General features: G+C 34.3%; 1 protein-coding gene across 1 annotated transcript in view; it reads left to right on the top strand.

Annotated features, from left to right (window-relative positions):
• The window catches only part of LOC128546055 (transient receptor potential cation channel subfamily A member 1 homolog), a 79,194-nt gene that overhangs the window by 41,891 nt on the left and 12,845 nt on the right, over positions 1-24,458 (top strand). The window contains exon 8 of the mRNA XM_045339847.2: positions 10,242-10,436. Coding sequence (XP_045195782.2) covers positions 10,242-10,436 — 195 coding nt within the window. The remainder of the gene's footprint in view (positions 1-10,241; positions 10,437-24,458) is intronic.

The following is a 24,458-nucleotide window of genomic DNA, read 5'->3' as shown; positions in this document are numbered from 1 at the left end:
GTAAAGAAAAGATTCTACATATCAAGTAAAGTGACATTTTGACAGCGCAAAAACATCTTACATTTTCGATATGTATATATATGCTTATATACAAGGAAACCTTTATTATATGTACTACACTTAATTTACCCTTCATACAAAACTTGTTTACTATGACAAAATAATTAAGTAACATACGAATTGACTTTTAAGATCGGTCGTAGAAATATAACAGTGTGCCGTAACCATGGAAACGGCTACAGAAGCTGGTAATCGCGGAAAATCTTTTATCATATTTCAAAAGGTAATAGTATTAGAAACTTGATTTTTTTCATATTTTCATTAAGTTATGAATACCTATTGTTTGCAATGATAATATTTTAAATATCTTATTAAATTTCTTAATTGTCGTCAGCACATGCAATTTTAGTAATTAGCACGTACATTTAGTTGTGAACCAACAAGGTGCCTATTTTAATCAGAAAATGTTTTTTAGACTTAATTACAATTATGGCTGATATTTTGGTTTGAAAATATTGCATAAGACGCATGCAATTAAAATTCTAAAAATGTTGATAGGTCAGTTTAACATCATTTTATATATTAATGCAGCGTATTACATGCCATACATGTATTATGCTATTAGTTCGTTTCATTTTTTGAAATATTTAATGTGTATTATATAAAATATAACAAAGTTTATTTTATAGTTTGTTGGAAAACATATGGATAAATTGTTTTTGTGACATTGCCTTTTGATAGCTGTCAGTATTGTAGATACGCTTAACACATTAAAATACATGCATAAAATTGTTTCATGTTTCGTTGATATTTTTACTATTACTGTAACAGTTACGAAATCAAATAGTTTAGATTTGATATTTCTATCACTTTAATAATTAATCATATTACCAGACTTCTCTCCATAATTTAGCGGAACCATAATTGCAGTACCTTAAGCCTAGAGTAAAGGCTTCAGTGTGTGTAGAGCGGTTCTACCAAAGTGATGCTAATGTTCTTGTGGAAAGAATGTACGACAAAATTTGCGAAATAATAATAAAGCTTTGCGTTTTTCTTATTTTGGGGATGGGTTACTTATTGTTACTCTGTTGAAATCTCGTATTACGCAACAAACTTTCTAGAGATATCATCACCATTGTTATGTTATCAAGTACACTTCATATTTTGTATATAGCCCGGATTGAAAAATCAAAGGAAAATACGATGTTTTTGGAAGGGTATGTCTTTATTTCTTTCATGCTCATTTGTATTAGCAATATACATCCTCTGCATGCGGTTACGAAGTAAATACATATGTAGAAGTGACAGTTTGCAAAAGCATGGCCATTAAATGTTATCTTTATTTATTTTTATATCCCGGCTCCGTTCAGAAATTTCTCGGCCAACTGGGGTGTGTGTGGGGTGGGGTGGGGGGGGGGGCATGGACCCCCTCAATCGGGCCTTGGATCTAGGCCTGCCGTAATTTCAATATGTCGCATATTTCTAGTTATTTTATAAACACAAACACTTTACAGTTTATTGACAAAATGAAAACAAAATGAAATCCAAATGATCGTTTTACTATGATGACTTCCATTCTAAACATTAAAAAACATACATGTACCATAATCTCGTTTTAAGAAGCAATCAGAACATTAGTATAGGACCATGTGTAATGACGAATTTCAAGTGTTAATGAATTACTCCCGATGGCTAAACCCTGGATCCCCCATCCCCACGCACTGTCCCTTACTCAACTTGAGAATCTTGAATAAGTGCTAGAAGTCTCAGTGCTAGGATTAATTCCTTATTGCAACGTAGTACAACTGTTCCGGTACTTATCAATATGAACACTATATTAGAATCGATTAACTTTGAGCGAATGTTCCGGAATGGTACAAGGTTACATTCTTTCTTTGTTTCATATAAACAATTAAATCGTGAGACCTCATTTTTAGTGCTTGATATAAAAACACGTATATAGCCATTAATATAACTTGTCTTCTCACCGAAAATGAATACGAGTATATATATATATAAAAAACAACATTACATGAGTTACATAATATTTGCCTACTGGTTTCGTTTATTACTCATCAGGGCATATAATACAAAAACCGTCCCAAAATTTTAAATATTTCTTCTTTACAAACTTCATAGTAATGATGTTTCAGCTACTTTATTTAAAGTGAGCTATTTCATTGATAGTTTTAAACGAAAACTTAACCAAAATTAATGACGTTTCAATATTAACGTTGTGTACACATGTGTATGCAAAAATGACGTTGCTTAGCAATTATATATTTTATGACGCCATTTTGTATTATATGCCCTGATAAGTAATATACATGTATATATATTGAGATGTCAGGTTACATACATTAAAGAAACATTATCTGTCTAAAAAACATAAAAGCATCTCCATCTGAAAAAAAAACTCCCATAAAATTTGTCATTTAGCCCGTGGAAATTCGCAGTGAAAGTGATCTAGATCTTGTCTCAATACGATAAGCAATACAGCTAGGCCAAATCTATAACATTCACATTCTTATCTGACTCATATACAGGATCTCATCAACAACATGGAACTACATTTAGAATTGCAAAAACAGATCATCTAGCATCATCTTAATTGCTTGTGGAACTTCTCTTTTCGTAACACTGGCGCTCATTGTCCCTGTGCAGTTAACGGGGATTTATGCGCTATGCTAACTGCTAAATGCTCGATAAGAAGTTGTTAATGCTGAATATGAATAGCTTTATGTTAATGTCACGACTTAATGCTAAATGCTACATACAAAATACTATATGCCGCATACAAGATGTCATACAAACTCTACATGCAGCCACAGGATAACCCTGCAGCAATTACAAGGCAGAGACTGAAGCACTCGTGAAGGCCGTCTCAATGGTTGAAGACTCGGCAGAAGAAAGCTCCTCAGTCGTGTTTCTCACAGATGCACTGTCTGTTATGGAAGATCTAATCAACAATAAAGCTCCGCAACTATCAAGGAAAATGCAGAGCCTGAGTATAACCTGCAAAGTAGCATTTCAGTTGATTCCATCCCATTGTAGACTTGCAGGCAATGAAGAGGCAGATAAACTGGCTAAGCCAGAAGCTCAGTCTAAACAACCAACTAAACCTGTGAGTTACAAGGAGAAAGTCACCATCATCAAGGCACTAACGAGACCAAGGATAGAGGAAGATGCTTTTCATCTCTTTGATCGGACTGAACAAGTGATGCTGGTCTGGCTTTGCTCAGGGCACAACAAGCTCAATGCTCATTTGTACACCAATTGCAGTCTGGCACCATTGCCAACATGTCCATGTGGTGAAGATCAGACTGCGGAGCATATACTTCAGAGATTTTCACCGAGGCTACTGGTCTGACTGTGTAGTTGCGAACGAGAAGAAGAATATAAAAAGAAGTTCTTTTTGTCAAATGATAAATGGTAATTCTCAAATTATCAGTCTTTAAGATCTTGATCTCTTCAACTAATTAATGTTACTTTTACTCATTTGAAAACAAAGTTCTGCCTGACTAATTTATAGCAATATCCTTGCAGGTGTTATCATGGAACCAAAATATTTTGCTGTAAACTGTTTATTTTATAATAAACTAAGATATATATAACAGAATCAAGGTTATGTAACGAAGGGCAATGATTATACAACTGACATATTCCACTCCAGGAGAACTACGTTCCAACGTAAGTCATGTCTCAACGATATCATGTGACATATCTCGACGATGTCTGGTTACGGTATCGCTCAATATCACGCGACTTATATAATTTTCATTTTCAATAATTACTTTGATTATATTTTCTTGTGTCTTTGCATGAACATATATTCAGCGTTTAAAAGTTATCGCATAAATTGATTAAAACATTTAGATTTTAAAAACAGTCGTCTGTTACTTGAGAAAATAGAAGGGTTTTGCTATTTTCCAGAATAAAAAATATACTACATGTTTTCAAAAACAATACTTACAAACAGTCAATGGTACATTGAAGGCAATGTCAGTTTTAATCTTAGAAGTATATTTTTGCAACTGCTTTATCATAAACAGGCAATGTTTATTTAATATCATGTTCCTCATTCTAACCGATGATGTTACTAACTCTTAACGCGACATATGCAAGCATTACTGACACTCATCGAAGTCTTTTTGCGGCTAAACACATTACTTATATTCGAGTAAAATATACCAGCAAGTCTAAATGTGACTGAAAATCAGATTTTGTTCAAAGTGTGTAGTATTTTCTATCCGGTTTTCCATTTAACAGTTTACCCCAAGATATATTAGTCCAACTGAAAGCAGAATGTACGCGGTGGCACAGAGTTGACTTATACTACTGCATGCGCACACCTTTATCATAATTAAGTCTGCAAACAGATCTTTTAGAAGCACATACTCAACGAAGCAACATAAAGTGAGGATGTAATTGTAGGGTACATTTGTATTATGTTTTTATCGAGAAATATGCACGAAACTACAGCAGAAATACTGCGCGACTTTAGGAAGAATGAATGAATATTTCTCAATGCAATCTAATAATCTTTTTTATAATTACTACACGTGTATTATTCATTATATCAATGATATAGATTTTGTTCTTTAACCCGAGTTGAACTGAAAATGTCGTGATTAAAGAATTTAAAAGCATGACGACATTCATAAATCTATGAAAGTGACGTCACAATTGACGACACGCACCCGATATGAAACTGGAACGTCATTATGGAAAAATATTTCTTGCACACCGGACTGGTGTTTCCTTTGATTTTACCCATGCCGACAAAACCCATCTGACACCGCGTGCCAGATTGCTCTCGTTCTGTTAATGACAACTAGCGTTTTATGCATTGATTATATATAGTATTGTTTATGTGAAATACTAAATATCAGGTACCTTGAGAGATTTTCTCCGTCCCTTTTACATGAAGTATATTTCTCCGTCCAAAAAACGTTATTTTACGGAAAGAATAATAATATCTGTCATGTGTTTACGAATCGGATAGAAATATCCGTCCCGAGGGCACCTGCGCATTGGGCGGTAATGAGGCTTGCCGAATTACCACCCATGCGTAGGTGGCCGAGGGACGGATATTTCCATCCGATTCGTAAACATTATGACTGATATTTTTTCTTGCATATCGTATATATGGTAGCATTTCATTCTGGCAAATTTTTTTTCTTGCATACCGTACTTTGCAAAAGGTAGAAATACTTTCTTTTTAGCACTCTTTTTTATAGTAGAGAATGAACACATTGAAGCGCGGGAAATTAACGTCCGTAAGCAAAAGTGACGTCATGATGTTTTGCGTTACGCACAATAACAAAGTTCCACATTAGTTTTATCATTTTTAGTGTAACGTTATGTTTTTTACGATAAACTAACATATTTTGAATCGAGAAATATACTATAAGGAACGGAGAGAAACTATCAAGGTACCTGCTTTTTTCGTATTTTACATAAACAATATATTATCAGTGCATGAACCACCAGTTGTCATTAACAGCACGAGAGTCATCTGGCATGGGGGTGCCAGATGGGTTTTGCCGGCATGGGTAAAATTACCGGAAACGCCAGTCCGGTGTGCAAGAACACACCATTACGCTAGAAACAATAAAAACTAAAGTGGAACTTTGTTATAATTGTGCTTCACTGAAACGTCATGACGTCACTTCAGGTTTTGGACAAAAATTTCCCGCAAACATAATCTGTCAGAATAAAACGCTTATTTGTTTATGATATGCAAAAGAAATTCAGTCATTTGTTAAAGAATCGGATAGAAATATCCGTTTTGAGGACACCTGCGCCTTGTTTTGAGTTATGACGTCTCAGATTCCTGATACATCCGCACGTAATAATAATTATTATGTGCGGACAAAATTAGTGACACGCCTGCACATGATGACGAACACATTTGTTACGAAATAGCTAATATTTGTGCAAAGCTCTGGAAGTAATGCTTCACGATCCGGAAAATCTATACAGTATTGATTAACTGCGTACGCATGTATCAGTTATTACATGGTTTTACGTGAACACGGACTATTTGATAAGTGTGAACGTATAAACTATTTTGAGCCGATTTAGTTACATTAATGAAGCGTTTTACGTCACTCTGATAAAGGTCCGTGGTGATGCAAGGCCCTAGGTACCCCACTGAAAATTATTTTATATACGGACGGGCATCTTGGTAGAGCAAACGGCCTACTGCAAGCGTACTGGATGGCTTTTTTACATTAAAATCCCACATTCAAACCTTAATTTCAAGCGCATAGTTAAGAGGGCAAGTGATTCGAAGTCAGCGACCATTGACCTCGGAGGTCTTTCACGTTATAACTTACTATGGGTGCACAGAATATACAATGCCAATTTTAATGATTTTTGTAAAATTCATTCAAAGTTCTTTAATAGATCTTGCGGATCATACATTAACTCTAAAAGAGAACTTTTTTAAAGGAATCTATTGTAACAAAACAAAATCTTTTTACAAGAAATAGGGGGGTGGGGATGTAAGACTATACGGGATTTCAGTGAAATAAAAAATATCTCCTTAAATTAATTGTAAATTTTAAAAAAGCAAAGGGATTAAACAGACCTAGTAAAAATGATCAGGTATAAATACTCGAGTCACTGCGAACAAAGTTTGGAGGGAAGAAATAAATAATTGTTTCTATTGTAGAGCATTAACTTTACGTTTTAATTTTCATGCTGAAATTGTATATAATTGTATGCATCTATTTCAAACACTTTTACACCAGCCTGCGTAAGACTATAATGGGTAAAATGATAACGACAACTGAGTCGCACCATGAGAAAACTAACATAGAGGGTTTGCGACCAGCAAGGATGCAGACCAGCCTGCGCATCCGCGCAGTCTGGGTCAGGATCCATATTATTTGCTAACGGTTTATTTAATAACAATGGGCTTTGACAGCGAACAGCATCGATCCTGACCAGACTGGAGTGCAAGCTGTTCTGAATCCATGCTAGTCGCAAACGTACTATGTGGGTTTTCTCATGGCGCGGCTCAAATACATTTGTCATACTGATTAAATTGTTGTACCTTGCTCAGACGTCATCCAGTCATTTATTAAAGTGTCTAAGAAATGTTCCCAACGTAAAGATAACATGTAAATATGAATTTTCTACAAGTTCAAATGGTAATTATGATGCTGAGACTTTGCAACACTGTACGTGAGACGTTGTCACATATTGTCCGTTATCGTTGCTGCCTTGCAACATTTATGTAGCTTACATAAGTTTATTTGTAGCTAGTTCGTTTTATCTTTCAAAATTCTGCAAATAGCTAATATTGCTTCCACACATAAAACTCATCTTTTCAGTTATGAAAACGTAGAATCAATGCTTTATTGCACAAAATAAATGAATCATAATCAAGGTCGCGACACCGTAACATTGTCGTTGAGATATGTCACATGATATCAATGAGACTTGACCTACGTTAGAACGTAGTTCTCCTGGAGTGTATTCAGGTCTTTATTTCAATGAATAATTAGCAATTAGCATTTTGAGATTTATTGTTTGAACAAAAAAGCAACATTTATCATTGACAATTACCGTTCGAAAGCCGATATATGAAATTAAGCAGTTCGTAAATAGTATTTTTCATTTTGCATTAACATTTTTGCACTTACCATTGCGCATTGGCTTTCCATAGGCATATAGCATTTGGTATATTGCATTTTATGTTAAGTATTTGGCATTTTGCATTAGGTTATTGGCATTTGGCATTAAATATTGGCATGTAACATTTGGCTATATTCCTGGCGCCTTCAATACATTTTAAATGCCATATCATTTGTGCTAAATGACTTTTATCATTGCCAAATGACAAATGCTACAAATTGTATAACTTTGTGAGTTAATGATCTGTATTCCTTACACAAACGACTGTTAATTTTAATAATGTGAAAAATATAAAGTTTTATCAGCCTGATTCGAAACAATAACATGTTCTAAATGTTACGAGAGGCTTTTCTCTCTAAAATGTTAAGAAATATTTTTGATAGAGACAAAGTTATGTTACAAAGACCAATGACTATTTACAGGATGCATTTATACACTGATACATTCAGCTCATTATCTGAATAAGTACTTAGCAATACGCATTTGGCATGGCATTTATTGTTTCGTATTTGCAATAAACATTTATCATTTATTTTTTGACAATTACCATTTTACAGGCAATGTTTGACATTAGACATATAGCAAATAGCACTTAGCAACAACTGTTTGTCATTCAGTATGTGGCAATTAGCATGGCACAACGGCTTTCCATAGCCTTCCGTAGTACTTGATAAATGTAATTTCGTTTTTAAAACATTTTGCATAGGGTGTTTGGCGTTTAGCATTGATATCTTATATTCAGCAATTGACAAATAACATTGCGCACCAGGTTTCCATATAAACATAAACATAAGCATCACTTTTGTAGAATCGCTCTGCACACACTGGAAGTCTTTACTCTAGGTCTACTTTACTCCCATTATTATACCGCTGAATTATGGAGAGAAGTCCGGTAATATAATTTATTATCAAAGTGATAGAAGTATGAAATCTAAATACTTAAATTTGTAACAGCAATTGTAAAAATATATAAACGAAAATGAGAACAATTTCATACATGCGTTGTATGTTAAGCGTATTTATACAATACTGACAGGTAACAGTGTCACAAAAACATAATTTATTTCCATGTTTTCCAGCAATTAATTCAATGATTTTTTTTACATTATATATGTTAAATATTCCAAGCCGAGATTAAACGAGTTATTCCTTAACTTCATTGTCCAGGTTTATTGAAAAAAGGAAGCGAATGAATAATGTATATGGCATGTAGTCCGCTGCATTAATATATGAAATGGTGTTAAACTGACGTTACAGTATATTTAGAATCTTAATTGAATGCGTATTATACAACATTTTTAAGCCAAAAGTCAGCTAAAGTTGTAATTAAGTCCAAAAAAACATTTTCTGATTAAAAAAGGCATCTTGTTAAATGCAACTGAATGCACGTGCTATTTACTAAAATTGCACGTACTGACGACAATAAAGAAATTTAATAAGATAGTTTAAATATAATCACTGCAAATAATAGGAATTCATAACTTAATAAAAATATGGAAAAATCTTGTTTCTAATACCATTACTTTTTGAAATATTACTAAAGAAAGATTTTTAGTTGCCGCGATTACCGGCTTCAGTGGCCGTTTCCATGGTTACGGCACATCTCTAAATTTCTACGACCTCATTTAAAACCTCCATTTCTTGCCGACCTGTATTTTCATATAGGTGAAAAAGTTTTTATATTGAGTAAATTAAAATCCTTAAGGAGGGCTCGTACACACGAAAGTTTCTTCAGTTATTATCATTAAGATAGGAAAAACATTTTTCTCAAATATTGATTAAAATGCTATTTCAAAGGTCAAAACAGTACTATAAAAAATTTAAACCAGTTTGGCTTTGTAAAAGAATAATTACTTCTAGCATATGTACATATTTTACATTCGTCATGCATTCAATAATTACAAAGCAACGCTAAGTATTGATTATATCTTTTTTGTTAATTTATTGCCGAATCCTTCACTTAAAAACGGTTTGATAATCTTATAATAACGAATTACGTACAACTTACTATTATTATTTTTTATTTTCCATGTTTTGTAGTAGTTATTTTGATTAAATTACCCAATAAAACATAAATAAAATGGACACTTTGGCCGGAGTGATGAAATTTTAGATTTTCCTTGATTTGTTTGATTTAAACATTTTACACATTTATATGCAACACATGATCATGCTGGAAAACTATAGTATTTAAGTAAATTTAAATATAGGAATGAATGCAAAACTGGAAAAGGTAGTGTTTAAGATATTATGCGTGTAAAGTTACTGTAATAATCAAGTGTCAGCTTGTAGCTTAATAAATCAGGATCTTGGTCTGAAATTAAAATTTCAAGACCAAGATTATATATATATACATTTATATATTCTTTAGGTTTCAAACACGTTAAACCGCTTAAGACATTTTGCGTATACGCTAGAAATAGCTGGTTCGTCAATCTGTCAAGTCGCAACACATCCAGGTGAAATTTGGTTTATTGAAAAACAGAACTGTAGAAATAAACGTTGGTTAGACAAACTTGATACCACAACTGATATATTTATACCATTCTTTCGTAGAATGCTGCTCGACACACTCCCTTGTCATTTAATTTCAGATTAAATTTGCTTTGGAATTGGAAAGACTTTCAGCTTCTTGGAAATACCGCAAATGTTCAGGAAATGTACAAGATCGTCAAAATGGAACAACGGAGGTGTTAAAGCCAAGTGAACTGAACTGGCTTCAGAGGAAGATTCTAAAATCGTGGAAATTAACTGAACAGGATATAAGACAGGCATTAACCTCTGGGACAGTATGTATTCTTTTATAGTAATCGTTACAATATAAACATCCCTAAATTTTTGTCTTATTTTAGAATCAGTGCTTAAATTTAATTACTAACATTCCAGAAAAGGAACAGCTGGTGCACGTCCTCCAATATTGGACTTGAACTCTTAACTGCAATTTCTCTATAAGTCTAAAGACCATTTCTTCAGTCAGGCTTCAGTGGTTGTCATCCTATGGATGTTTACAATAAAGATGACTAATATAATTAATAGGAAGTTGTCTTGTTCTTGTACTTGCATCTTCAATTGTTAAAATTTCATGTTTGTGACGTAGTAGATATTCGACTAAGAAGGAATAATGTGATGGTCGTTATGGTGAGAACAAGAGAGTTGCGGGAGTAACAACATCAACTTTAGATGTTGTTTTCAGGAAATTAGCTTTAGATCAGTTATTTCAGGATATTAACCCATATCTGCTGACTCCTTTTTCCTGGAATCGATCGAAGATATATTTTACGAATCTGATTAAATACCGCAAAAGGAAAGTTGTCTTTTCATTACCGTTGCAGAATGGGGGCAGTATAAATCATTGAATACTAGGACAGAATGTTAAAACATGATGATAATTGAAATTATCATTCAAGGCCATTTAAATATAAATTATAATACTTCATTCCGAGTTGGAATATTGCAAAATATGTTAAATACCTTCGTCAATTTCAATTTAATGCATATCTATACTTTATTTAAGAAATAATTTACAGCAAAAGAGTATTTATGCACGATGGGCGGTTATACGTCAGGCGTAATTATTTCACGAGGGCACAGCCCAAGTGAAATTATTTGTACGACGTATTACCTCCTGAGTACACAAATAGTGTTAAACACTCATTTGTTATAAATTATTTCGATTCCAATATGCCCTAAATCTAAAACAGTAGATAAAATATGATAGCGCTCTTTCTCGGTCGCAACAAAAAAAAATGACGTCACCGCACGTTAACGTGACGTCGTTCTAGCGTAAGCGTGTTTTCACAGACACAAGCATATTAGAATAGTGTTTACCTGCGTTACCTGTGAGTTAATACTATCATCATACACTCGTTTAAGCTAGACTCAAAGTGATGAGCGCACAATTCAAAGAATAATTATTTAACATATTCTTTGAATTGTGCGCTCAAAATTGGCACCATAAAATGAGCATTTTCTTACTTTGAATTGTTTCATTTCATATGCTGACACGTTATTGCAAACTAGTTCTTAATCTGCTTTTGAACGTTGATCATATGGATGTTGTAAGTAATGGAACATTTGTAAAAGGTATCCTATAGTATATATATATATATATATATTCATATCACCTCACAGGTCTATGAACACTATGCAGACCTATTCCGAGAATGATAACTGACTTACCTACATGCTTCTTTGTTTTACACAGTCCAGATTGCTTTCGGATTTGAAGAACGTTTGTAACGTGTATGTATGATTACAAACAAATAGTTAGAGGAAGTGACAAGACAATATATGCTACAATGTATCGGATACTATTAATATAACAAAAGACCCAACTTGCTACGCCCCTGTAAATATATTTGTCAGCAACTAGGACATAACATTTTGTATTCCATGAAAAATCCGTGCACATTTTGGAAATATTCGGAAGATTATAGTCTACTTCTGAGATCATCAATTTGTGTCTACTCAGTAAGTCAGAATTTGGCTCAAATGTTATTTAATAAGTTTTTATGCCCACAGAATAGATATATAAATATAGCACTATCCGTTCGTCCGTGCGTGCTTCAGTCCGTGTGTGCGTCCGGTAAATACTTGTCCGGGATGTATGTCTTCCACCCATAAAGTGAAACAACTTTGCAGTAATGTTTACAATAATGAGACGACGAGTCATCCGCAAGACCCAGGCCCCTAGTTCCAAGGTCAAGCCCGCCCGCTTAGCTCAGTATGTAAGAGCGTTGGTCTACGGATCGCGGGGTCGCGAGTTCGATCCTCGGGCGGGGCGTATGTTCTCCGTGACTATTTGATAAACGACATTGTGTCTGAAATCATTAGTCCTCCACCTCTGATTCATGTGGGGAAGTTGGCATTTACTTGCGGAGAACAGGTTTGTACTGGTACAGAATCCAGGAACACTGGTTAGGTTAACTGCCCGCCGTTAAATGACTGAAATACTGTTGAAAAACGGCGTTAAACCTAAAACAAACAAAAAAAAGTTCCAAGGTCAAGGTCACACTTATAGGTCAAATGTTCACATAGTCTGTTTCGTGTCCGGTCCATAACTCTGCTATCAATGAAGGGATTTTGAAACAACTTAGCATAAATGTTTATCATAATGAGACGATGTGTCATGCTTAAGACCAAGATCCTTAGCTCCCAAGGTCAAGGTCACACTTTGAAGTCAAAGGTTAACAAGGTATGATCGTTTCCGGTTCATACCTTTTCTATTGATTAAGGGATTTAAAAATAATTTGGCATAAATGTTCCTCATATTGAGGCAACGTGTCATGAGCAAGACGCAGATCCCTGGCTCCAAGGTTAATGTTACAATTATAGGTCAAAATTTAACACGGTTTGCTATTTGTCCGGTCCATAACTCTGTCACTGATGAAGGGATTTTGAAACAACTTAGCATAAATGTTTATCATAATGAGACGATGTGTCATGCTCAAGACCAAGATCCCTAGCTCCCAAGGTCAAGGTCACACTTTTAAGTCAAAGGTTAACTAGGTATGATCGTTTCCGGTTCATACCTTTTCTATTGATTAAGGGATTTTAAAATAATTTGGCATAAATGTTCCTCATATTGAGGCAACGTGTCATGAGCAAGACCCAAATCCCTGGCTCCAAGGTCAAGGTTACAACTGTAGGTCAAAATGTAACACTGTTTGCTATTTGTCCGGTCCATAACTCTGTCATTGATGAAGGGATTTTGAAATTACTTGGCAAAAATGTTCCGTATAATAAGATGAGGTATCTTGCGTAGGACCCAAACCCCTAGCTCTAAGGTCATGATCACACTAAGAAGTCAAATGTATTTTTCGTCTTGTCCTTAACTCTGCCATTTATCAAGGGATTTCGAAATAATTTGACACATTGACCAATTGAGGAGATATGTCACGTTTATGACCGAAGCATCTTAGGGCAAGGTCAAGGTCACAAAATGATATGTGATTTTTTGCGCATACAGCTGTGGCATTCTGTGACATTTGTCACCAATAGTTACAGCTCTTGTTTCTCATAATTATTATAAGAAACTTTTAACTTATTTATTTCTTTAATTTGCTACCTAAATATACATTGCCCTATACAAAAGTATTGACACAGATTCATCATTACATTTCACAAGAAATGCTATCATAATAAAACGTGATCAGGCACACGCCAAGAAGACACAACGAAATGTGAAACGAGAAGATATTAAAACCTTCAGTCCTGACAATAAAAGTAATGAGCACAAATAATTAAGAGGCTTGTAGTTCGATACCTCTTTTTGATTGATATGGCAACGATTTGAATAAATATTATTTAGTTTAAAGTCGTTCTGGTTCTACACATCTGATTCACGTGAAGAAGTTGTCAGATACTTATGGGTGTAAATACAAGTATTGAATCCGAAATTAACAGTTTTACAGGAATGAAAGTATTGGCACGCGGCAAACTTAATCATCTTTTATTGCATATTTATTTTCCTTTTTCTTGTTTGGCAAAGTGAATTCGAAAATGGTCGACTATCGTGATTGTACCTTCCGACGCCATGTCATCGATTAACGAGGTGTCATTAGTGACATCACACACTCTTGACATAAAACTATCCATTTGATACTGAAAATACGTTTTGGATTTACTGGTTATAACCAGTATGAAATATATATATATATAAATATATGACTCTTCATTTAAAGATTACCTTACAGTAACTGCCACATAAGTTTACTATGTTCTGTTATAGTAAAATAATACTCAAACATTGTGTCCAATATCCGTTGAAATCTGTCAAAATTTCGCGATGAGAAAACCAGGTGTGTGGTTAGGCAAGTTTTATAGAGTATTATTTTATATTTAATTGTGAATCCAACGTAAAGAAATGGACATGTGAGAATAACAGTGTTTTCATAACAGTGATCTGGGATGTAGTACTCGACTCGAGTTGATTTTGGCAGACCTGGACCAAAGAGTAGGTACACCGCGTGTAATTTTCTCTTCTACAATCTACGAGTGCCAAATACAAAATTAAAGATCAAGCTGCTGTCGTAGTACCCTTTTAATTATGAACATTTATAATATGACTTTTTGTTTCTAAAATATTTTAAGAATTCCAATTCAAGGAAAAAAGATGACCGCGTTGGGAATCTAACCCCGGACCGCCGCGGCAATAAATACATTTTCCCGTCGTCGTATCCAATAGCGCTATCGCTGAGGAAGTGAATAATAACTTTGAAATATAGATATTTATAATCGAGACAGGTTACCGGGAGTAAAAGCATGATAAACGCTTTTCAATTTTGATCGTAAAATGTAGTAAAAACAGCAAATTTTCATGTGTTTCTGTAACATAAAGTGTATCAGTAATTAAGATTTAAAACCTTTTTAAGAAATATAGCATCTACTTCAAGATATCTAAAAAAATATTTTTTTGTTGTCGAACGATCTGGAGGCCAGTCCATTTTAATTTGTTTGCAATTGTATGCCTGACTTGTCATGTTGTAAATTCTATATTTATTAACCCCAACAATCCCTTCTCAATTCAAAACAACTAGGTGACACTTTACTCTTGTCAATGTTTGTTTCCGGACGCCCGTCCTTGAGTCAAAAATTGAGTCGTATATATCTCAAAAGAATTTTACTTTATGTCATTTTTGTCCCCAATCTAGGGATATGCACAATGTCACACTAGAGGTATGGCCCTTAATAGTTTCTAGTTTTATCTGTACAGCCTACTATAAATATTGCAGTATCTACTTCATAACTTGTGACATATTTGACTAGAACTATGAAACTTAAAATGAATTTAGGTCACCATATTAATGATGTATTGCACATTCAATTTCGTCAGCATCTCATTAGTAACTTTATTGCCCTTTAATTGTTTAAAAATCCACATATTTGTACATAATAAACTAACCAGTTAGTAGAACTTCATTAAACTTCTTTCATTTTTTCCATGAACATTTACACAAATGTATTATCAACATGTGAAGTTGTGTTCCAACACCCGGTGACCCCCACCATCTTGGCCACTACCCTCCCCTACCCCCTCCACATTTGTTTTTCATTTTTTTCTTTTATTAATCTTAAATCTTCGATGAATATTTATCAGCATGCAAAGTTGTACCCTCCCCCCACCTCGTTCCTCCACCCAGTCACCCCAACCACCCCGATCATGCACCCCATCTCATTTTATAGCCAGTGCTTTAGCAATTTGCTATAGCTCTAGTTTCAACCTCGCGTCGTTTGAGTTTTCCTTCTATTTCTATGTGACCGCATCACACAAATATTCTGGACGTGTAAATAAATAGACCCTTATTTATTTTTTTATAATCTTGGTATTGTGTGAATGTGTGAGCAACTGAGGACTACTGTTTTAAACAACTGAAACAAGCAGTAACGGATTCTAGAATAATTATAAACTTTATATTCACATTCGAAATATTCGGAATCACTCCGCTTTAGGGTTTAGAGCTATGGTTCAGTGTTTATGGTTAGGGTTAGGGTTAAGGTAGGGTTAAAACTTAGTTTTACATAGCGTTGTATAGGAAACCTTTAAAAATATTCTTGTCTTGAACCACAATGCTCAGAGCTTAGATATTTGGCATGTAGTATTGTCTAGTGGACCTCTATCAACATTGTTCAAATCATGACCGGTCTATGCACAATGAGGTGTTGATTCTTCAGGTGTATCGGTTAAAAAAATCAGTCAGTTAAGCACAGGATATCAGTCCTTTTAGGGCTTTGATTAATTTGCATCAATATTTATTACCAACATGTGAATCCGGTCACCTCACCCCCTACAAAAAAATCATTCCTAACCAAAGCTTCCATGAATATTTATCAACATGTGAAGTTTAAAATCCACCCCCTCCCCATCACCACCCACGTTCCAGATTTCTCACTTGATTGTGCTCTCCTAAGGACTTTTGTTCTTTTAAGTTTAAATGTAATGAAATTATTTGCTTCTTAGTTACATCCTTAACGTTTTACCGGATATACTGCTTTGCCATTCCTCAATACAAACCCAGTCAGCCCGCTTAGCTCAGTAGGTAAGCGCGTTTATCTACGGATCATGGGGCCGCCAGTTCGATCCTCGGGCGGGGCATATGTTCTCCGTGACTAATTGATAAACAACATTGTGTCTGAAATCATTAGTCCTCCACCTCTAATTTATGTGGGGAAGTTGGCAGTTACTTGTGGAGAACAGGTTTGTACTGGTACAGAATCCAGGAACACTGGTTAGGTTAACTGCCCGCCGTTACATGACTGAAATGCTGTTGAAAAACGGCGTTAAACCCAAAACAAACAAACAAATCAACACAAATCCATTCGGTGGGGGATACCAATTTATCGAATTTGCTTGTTCAACAAGTAAGACCCTGTTATCGGTAGATGATCTTGCTGGTATCTCTATCAATAAATGACTATAATAATTGGAGGTTATTGGCCCTGGATTATAACGCTATTGATATGCTTTCCTAAAAACTGCTTAATAAGATATTCTTAAAGTTTTCATAATTTTAACATGACATTAGCAGTTCTAATTGATCAACTAGAGTGCTGCATTTTCAAGTACCAGCACATTTACAATGAACAAATCGACATCAAAAGTAAGTTTCACAACAGAAATAAAAATCAGCTGTTTTTAAACAGGGAGTATGTGATTACGTGTAAGTAGAATATTATGATACCTCAAGTGAAATAAGTACCATTTAATGCTAAAAGTACAAAATACGTATATCAGATAGCTATGGATATTTTTCACCACTTTAATATGATTAAGACATATTCAAGTGTACATTCCTTGTGTCATTTATTAAGGAATTTAGTACGGACTTTTTTTTCTTTCTTTCTTTAAAAAAGTGTAGTCTCCGATCTAATTAGCAAAAAATGAATAGCTTATTTGCAGATATGTAAATTTATTTAAAACCATCTCCTGTTAATGCTACGCATAGGATTGGAGATAGCCGATAGAGAGTCACGTTCAGACGACCGTTACGCTAGCCGATCAATAAATTTGTATATTCACATTCGCCCTATTCTTTTCTGTTAAAAATTATGACGTTCATTTTGTTGGAATCGCAAAAAGAAAGGCGCCAAAGTTACGACAACGCTGCATAGTGATAACGGGCCGTTGCCGCGTATAGTCAGAGAGAACGTTCCTTAGGTGACCTCATAATATTTTTTGTCTGGTGGACAAAATGGCCGGGAAGTTGATTTTTAAATTAAATGCGACAAAATGTGTGCGATTTTTTACCTAATCTTGTTAACAAATGGATAGGAAATATAATGTTAATATAAGAAATGATTTTTTTTTCGCAGTTCATGCGAAAAAAAATCATTTCTTAATTTCTTAATTTGTGCAATTTGAAGGTTATGAAATTTTAAAGGTAAAGCCAAACGTTTTTTTTAAAACGAGTTGTCCGATTGGTTAAAATAAAAAATAAAGTGGTGGAAATAAAAATAGTGATATCCGAAGTCGATGAATTTGAATGGGCAGTCGTCAGATCTTAATTTTAGAAGATCGAGTTCTTTAGACGGATTGCAGAATTAAGATTTTCTGAGAATACTCTTTGCTATGATTTTTTATCAATATCGAAGTAACATATTCAAAACTCTTCAGTTCGTCAATATTCTTGCACTTAAAGATTTAACCTTTAGCCTGCTGGCGGAAAATGATTCTGCCTTTGCGACCAAGATCTGCCGGCACATCCGTGCAGGCTGATCATGGTCTGCACTGTTCGCTATTCAGTCAATAAATTTTTACTAAACACCCCTTCGAATGATAAATGGTACTGCCCAAATTGAATGATGGACCAGACCATTATAAAAATTTAGCAGGATAAGAGTTAAATTATTCGGTTATTACGTCTACATCATAATTATCACTGGTAATTAGCACAATCGTGCACGATCGTTATGAGGCTGTAATGAGCAGTTAATCATTGAACAGGACCATGTTTTCAGTGTTGTTATATTTTCTGGTCCTTTAGGATCTTGGAGTCCATTCAGTGGATGTGTAATAGAGTTCCGCTTAAGCCGGTGCTAGGGGGCGTAAGAGGTGTTGCACATTTCATTACCTCTCATGAACAAACTCATTCAAACCAAGTCTGCTATTATTCTTCTTGTTTGCATTCTATGCTTCCAAAGAATATTTTTACACATTTTATTTCCGAAATTAACATTAAGATAATATTTTTCAATTTTAAGACTTTTAATTATGCATAAAATACAGTTTGTATCTAATTACGACAACAATAATGGATACAAAAGAGCCATAGTGCCTTAAGTCGGCAATCTGAAACTGATTATTTGACCTTGAATATTCATATGACACACTGAATCATTAATGGTAACAACTGTGTTTAGAATAACAAGATATAGTGTTCCTAAGACACTCACCTTTCTTTGGCTGTTTAAATTTGAATGTATGTTTGCTACACTGAATGGTAACAAATGCGTTTAGTATAAACTAGTTGCCCCTAGGAGAAGTAAAGTGTCACCATTTGAACAAACGTGTTCGAGTGTTTTGCATTGATGCTGCAGACCAAGTTTCACAAAGATTCACCAAGCAGTTCATGAAATTTGAATATTTTCTAGTTTTTAAACTAGCGACTCCTCAAAGTGGCCAAAGCGCCCCTGTTTAAACAAAGAGGAACTTTTATTCACGCTTCAGTCCAAATCAAGTGATTCATGAAAAGAAGTTGTTCAAAGATATCTATATTTCTGCTTTAGCGGCACGTAAAAGGGACGCAATGTCCCCATTTGATTGATATATGGAGAGGACCTTATAATTATTCTACATGCAAAGTTTAATGACTACCTCTGCGGCGGTTCACGAGAAGATTTCGTTTAAATGTGTTTCTATTTTAGGTCTAGCAGCCCTTAAAAAGGTCAAAGCATCCCTGTTTTAAACAAAGATGACCATATGATAATGTCACAGACAAACTTTGGTGAAATTCCATCAATCGGTTTATGAGAAGAAATAGCCCTATATTTAGACCTAGTGGTCCCTAAAAAGGCCTAGTGCTGCATTTTAAACAAAATTTGGCAGTCCAGGGTCCATTTACTCCTTTTGATCCAAATTGAAGGAGGAGCTTGATGCAACAGATCATGTTTGATGAAGACCCATTAAGCGATTCACGCCGGATCATCAATCTATGCTAACAGAGACCACTCTGAACCTTTGTTTCAGGTGAGCTAACAATTTATGACAGTTTCGATATTCTTAATAATAAATTATATCAAAATTAATTAAAACACGGTTGTGACGTAATACTTTGTTAGTTTTGTCCATTATGTAGGTTATTGTACCGATACGGCTCTATACACACGATTATTTTACTATACCTGTCCATTATTAACCTGTTCTTGTCCATTCTTAAAATAAAAGATACTTTAAGAATGGACAGTTACAGTGCATTTTATTTGACCTGGCGGGGCGTGGTTTCGCGACGGTCCATTACATTTCTGTGCATGGTATGTAGTACATGTAACCAATGTAGCGTTGAATTTTAGTCGTTGGTTACCGAAGATTACAGTTATATTGCTCAACCTATTTTGCTCGTTTTTTGAGATTTCCGTTATTTGCATAAGTCAAAGTTTAACTCCGCCCCGCCAGGTCGAATAAAACGGACTATAACAGGTTATTGACATGTGTAGTAACAAGATTGTGCGTTGAGAGGTGTGAACATATACACCTATGAAATCCACAAGTTTCGAAATAGAAATATTGCTGTAATAAAAAATTCTGAAGTTGAACATATGACTTTTACCCCAATCGGCCCCCAAATTATCAGTAAAATAAAAACCAAATAATAGGTCCAAAGTAATTACAGAAAGTTAGTTCGAAGGTTCCATGTGCACCGCCGTATGAATACATCTGATGTCCCTAAATTACATTCTGTACTTATAACATGTGTAAATGTTGCGTTCTGCTCAACCCGGGGCTAGAGGGCGTGGACGGTAGCTTGCACTTCCACTACCGTCCATGAACAGGCTAAATCAAACTAAGCCTGCAACATTTTCTTTTATGTCGTGTTGGGCGACCTGTGGTTTTCCACTTTTTTATTTTAAATCTTCAACCATTAGAAAGTAATATAGTTCTCTTTGTATACCCTTAACTCGCAATAGAAAAGTATCTCAGAAATACACCTGGTATGGCATTTTCAGTCGAAAATAACGGTAGCTAAAAATGAGCATCGTAATATTTTTACAAAAGCATATTTTTCCTTTATTTTTTCAAATGCTGCAGACCTATCTTTCTCATGCAGGGTTTGTGTAATATTAGTTATTTTTTAATCATAACAGACATTTATTGTGGTCCTACCCAGAAATATGCAATTTCTCCTTTCTACTACAAAGGAAAAAAGTTACATTCCTTAAAGTTTTACAACATATTTCAGTATTACCATAAACTTTGGCTATAATAATCTTAGTATGACTATAGGATTTTCTTGTAATAACGATAGTATTTATTGTAACAAGGAAACAATATTTGTAAGAAAACGAGATACGAAGTTACTATAACGAGCAAAGATCGTAATAATGTCAGAATATCTTGTTATTACGGAAAATGAAGGATTTGTTGTAATAAAAATATTATTTATTGCAATAATGAAATATTTTCTCGTAAAAACAAGATATGAAGTCGCCGTAACGGGTAAATATCTCAATGATATGTGATACGTACACTAGCTCCTAGACTATGAGTCTGGTCCAATATCATAGTCTAGTACAATCCGAAAATTTACAAACCTGATTTTAGGTTTGTTATCAATTAATGTCAAGAACTGACCACAGCCTAACTGATAGAGATCAGTGGTTTACTGCCACATGTTTATGTAACTCATTGATACCATCTGGTAGCAGGGATTTACAACCGCAGGTGTCAGCTGAGTTGAAATGTTATCAGAATTTTATTTCTCTGTGCTTGGTACTTGAAGTGAGATTGGAAAATCTGAAAGATACACATTTCCTATGGCTTGTCATAAAATGGACATATGGAATTAAATTGTAATTAAACAATAAGAAGGAGTTTAACAGATGTGCCCCCCTCCCCCTCCCCTTCCCCTACCCGGCTAAATGAATATCCAGGTTCTGCGGATATTAAAGTGTTGTATTTGAAGGATAGTGAAACACAGTTACATACACATAAATCTGCAATCTTGCTCTAAGAATATTCGGACAATATGCTTTCATTTCTTCTTATCCTGTATTCTTAGACTAGCTCCTAGACTATGATATATCTTTTTTACATTTTTATAATTGAATGTAGTGAACTGAGCCAGTCTATATCCTATGTCCAATATCATAGTCTAGTACAATCCGAAAATTCACAAACCTCTTTTTAGGTTTGTTATCAATCAATGTCAAGAACTGACCACAGCCTAACTGATAGAGATCAGTGGTTTACTGCCACATGTTTATGCAATTTATTGAGACCATCTGGTAGCTGGGATTTACAACTGCAGGGGTCAGCTGAGTTGAAATTTTATCAGAAATGAATTTTCATTTCTCTGCATTGGTACTTGCAGTTAGATTGGAAAATCTGAAAGATACACATTTATATGGCGTGTCATAAAATGGACATAAGGAATTAAACTGTAAATGAACAATAAAGGAGTTTAACAGATGTGTTTTTTCCCTGAACTGGTAGCAGAAAAAGATTTTGCGATATTTGTGCTAACACCTTGAACGTTAATAGAAGGAACGCACATATAATATAGTGGTATCACCTCTTTGTGCATGAATGAATATCCAGGTTCAGGGGCTGAATAATGCATACTGAAGTGTTGTATCTGAAGGACAGTGAAACACAAGTACAGGCACATAAATCTGCAATCTTGCTCTGAGAATATTCGAACAGAATGCTTTCATTTCTTGTTATCTTGTATTCTGTTAGTTAGAAGGTCTATGATTTTTCTGAGGAACTTTTAGCTTTAAAAATCTATATGTAAATACATGAAAGCACATTTGTTTTACATCAAAATTGGTATTTCTGTAGAAGATAGAAACGTCTAAAAGTTAGATATACATTTAAGGTTATAATTCTTGTGTTTCTTATCTGTGCAAATTTCGCATGTTGTATACTTATATAATATTCTTAAGTTAACTCTAGTTAATTAACTACTATTATAAAAGTCAAGAAAACCCCATACTTATATATTCTTTAGTAATGATTAGCAGAGCCAAATGTTTTAAAATAAAAATTAATTCATTTGTGAAAAATATAATGTTAAACAGAGACATGTGGTTTCAAAGTGTTTTGGTGTTTCCAAACGGAAGTGACGTCGTTTGTATTGTACGTTGTTATTTCTGACGACAAACGGAAGTGACGTCGTTTGTATTGTACGTTGTTATTTCTGACGACAAACGGCAGTGACGTCGTTTGTATTGTACATTGTTATTTCTGACGAAGACATAAAGGTCGAAACTAGTAAAGAATGTGTTGTCTTGGTAATTTTAAATCCTTTTGGTGTTGAAAATGTAACTCTACATATTAACATTTAGTTACATATCTCTTATAAGGTACATTGCATTTGTTCAATTAATCGCCAGTGTAGTGAGGACTGGAGATGGTTGAAAATCTTATGTCTACTATAAAGTAACATTATTTGAAATTTTAAGCGCTGGTTATCACATCTTATTAGACCACTTTATTTGCTATTTAGTTTATAATAGTACAGTTGTATTCATAGAAGACTTGTTCAATTTACCAAATACTTCATTTTAACGTTAAAAATGTTTAATACTCTAAATACAAGTAAGCATTTGATATTTTGCATAAAATATATAACATTAGGAGTTAACATTATACCTCCGTCCTTTCATTTGAAAAATGCCACATGCCAAATGCAAAATATTTATGCCAAATGCTAAATCTTAAACATTGAGTTATAATTGTCAAATGCGATGGCAAAACAATACTGTGGAAAGACGGTGCGCCATGCTAATTGCAAAATGACATATAATTTAATAAAAATGGCATTTAGCATCAAATAATATGTATTTAGCATTAAAATTGACATTTGGTAATTAGCATGACGAACTGGCCCTCCATACAAAGCTGAATGCTAACATGCATTGTCCGATGCTGGCATGACATGGAAGAAGATGCTTCAAATCAGACTCATAAAACATGATGCAGATCTTTATTTCATAAAATCAATGGATAATTAGCATTATCTTTCAGCATTATAAACATTAGATATTTGAAATTTTCGCATTTATTATGAGAGTAAGAATATTGTATTTAGCGATTAGCATTAAATATCTGGCAATAAGAATGGTGCACCAACCTTCCATATATGCATCGACCTTCAATAGTTTTATTATCTATCAATCTTTGTAAGAAAATAAAACGTCTTTCTTGTTTGGTGCTGCAGTGACTGCAGTACGGTCACTGAATAGAAATCATTTTATGCCGACACATGTATTTCTTTTAATTCTTTTATGCTGAGACTTGTATTTTTTTTAAATTTTGGTACAGCTTTCTCATAATTCTGTCTATATCTACTGGCTTTCCAATGGGACAACAAGTCTCGGTTTTATTAACTCCTTTGAAATGTTTTATATGGTAACAATCATAATCTTCTTTTTTGACACATATTATACAAAGCAGTTTCTTTATCGTTTGAATAAACTTGAACTCGACATATTTTTTAAAATGTGCCTTTGACAAAGACATGCTGTAATAGTTTGGAGATTGCTGTCCTGTCCAGGGGCATTTAAACTTGCAATTTTTGTTATGTTTGGTGTTGGAAGTTTCTCATACCAGCCATAACCGTGAAATGTAGAAGTAAAACGTTTGCATTTTTTTC

The sequence above is a fragment of the Mercenaria mercenaria genome, chromosome 4 (genome assembly GCF_021730395.1).
Source record: "Mercenaria mercenaria strain notata chromosome 4, MADL_Memer_1, whole genome shotgun sequence".
Taxonomy (NCBI): domain Eukaryota; kingdom Metazoa; phylum Mollusca; class Bivalvia; order Venerida; family Veneridae; genus Mercenaria; species Mercenaria mercenaria.
Note: the sequence above shows the minus strand (reverse complement) of the source record. Positions and strands in the feature narration are given on the sequence as shown.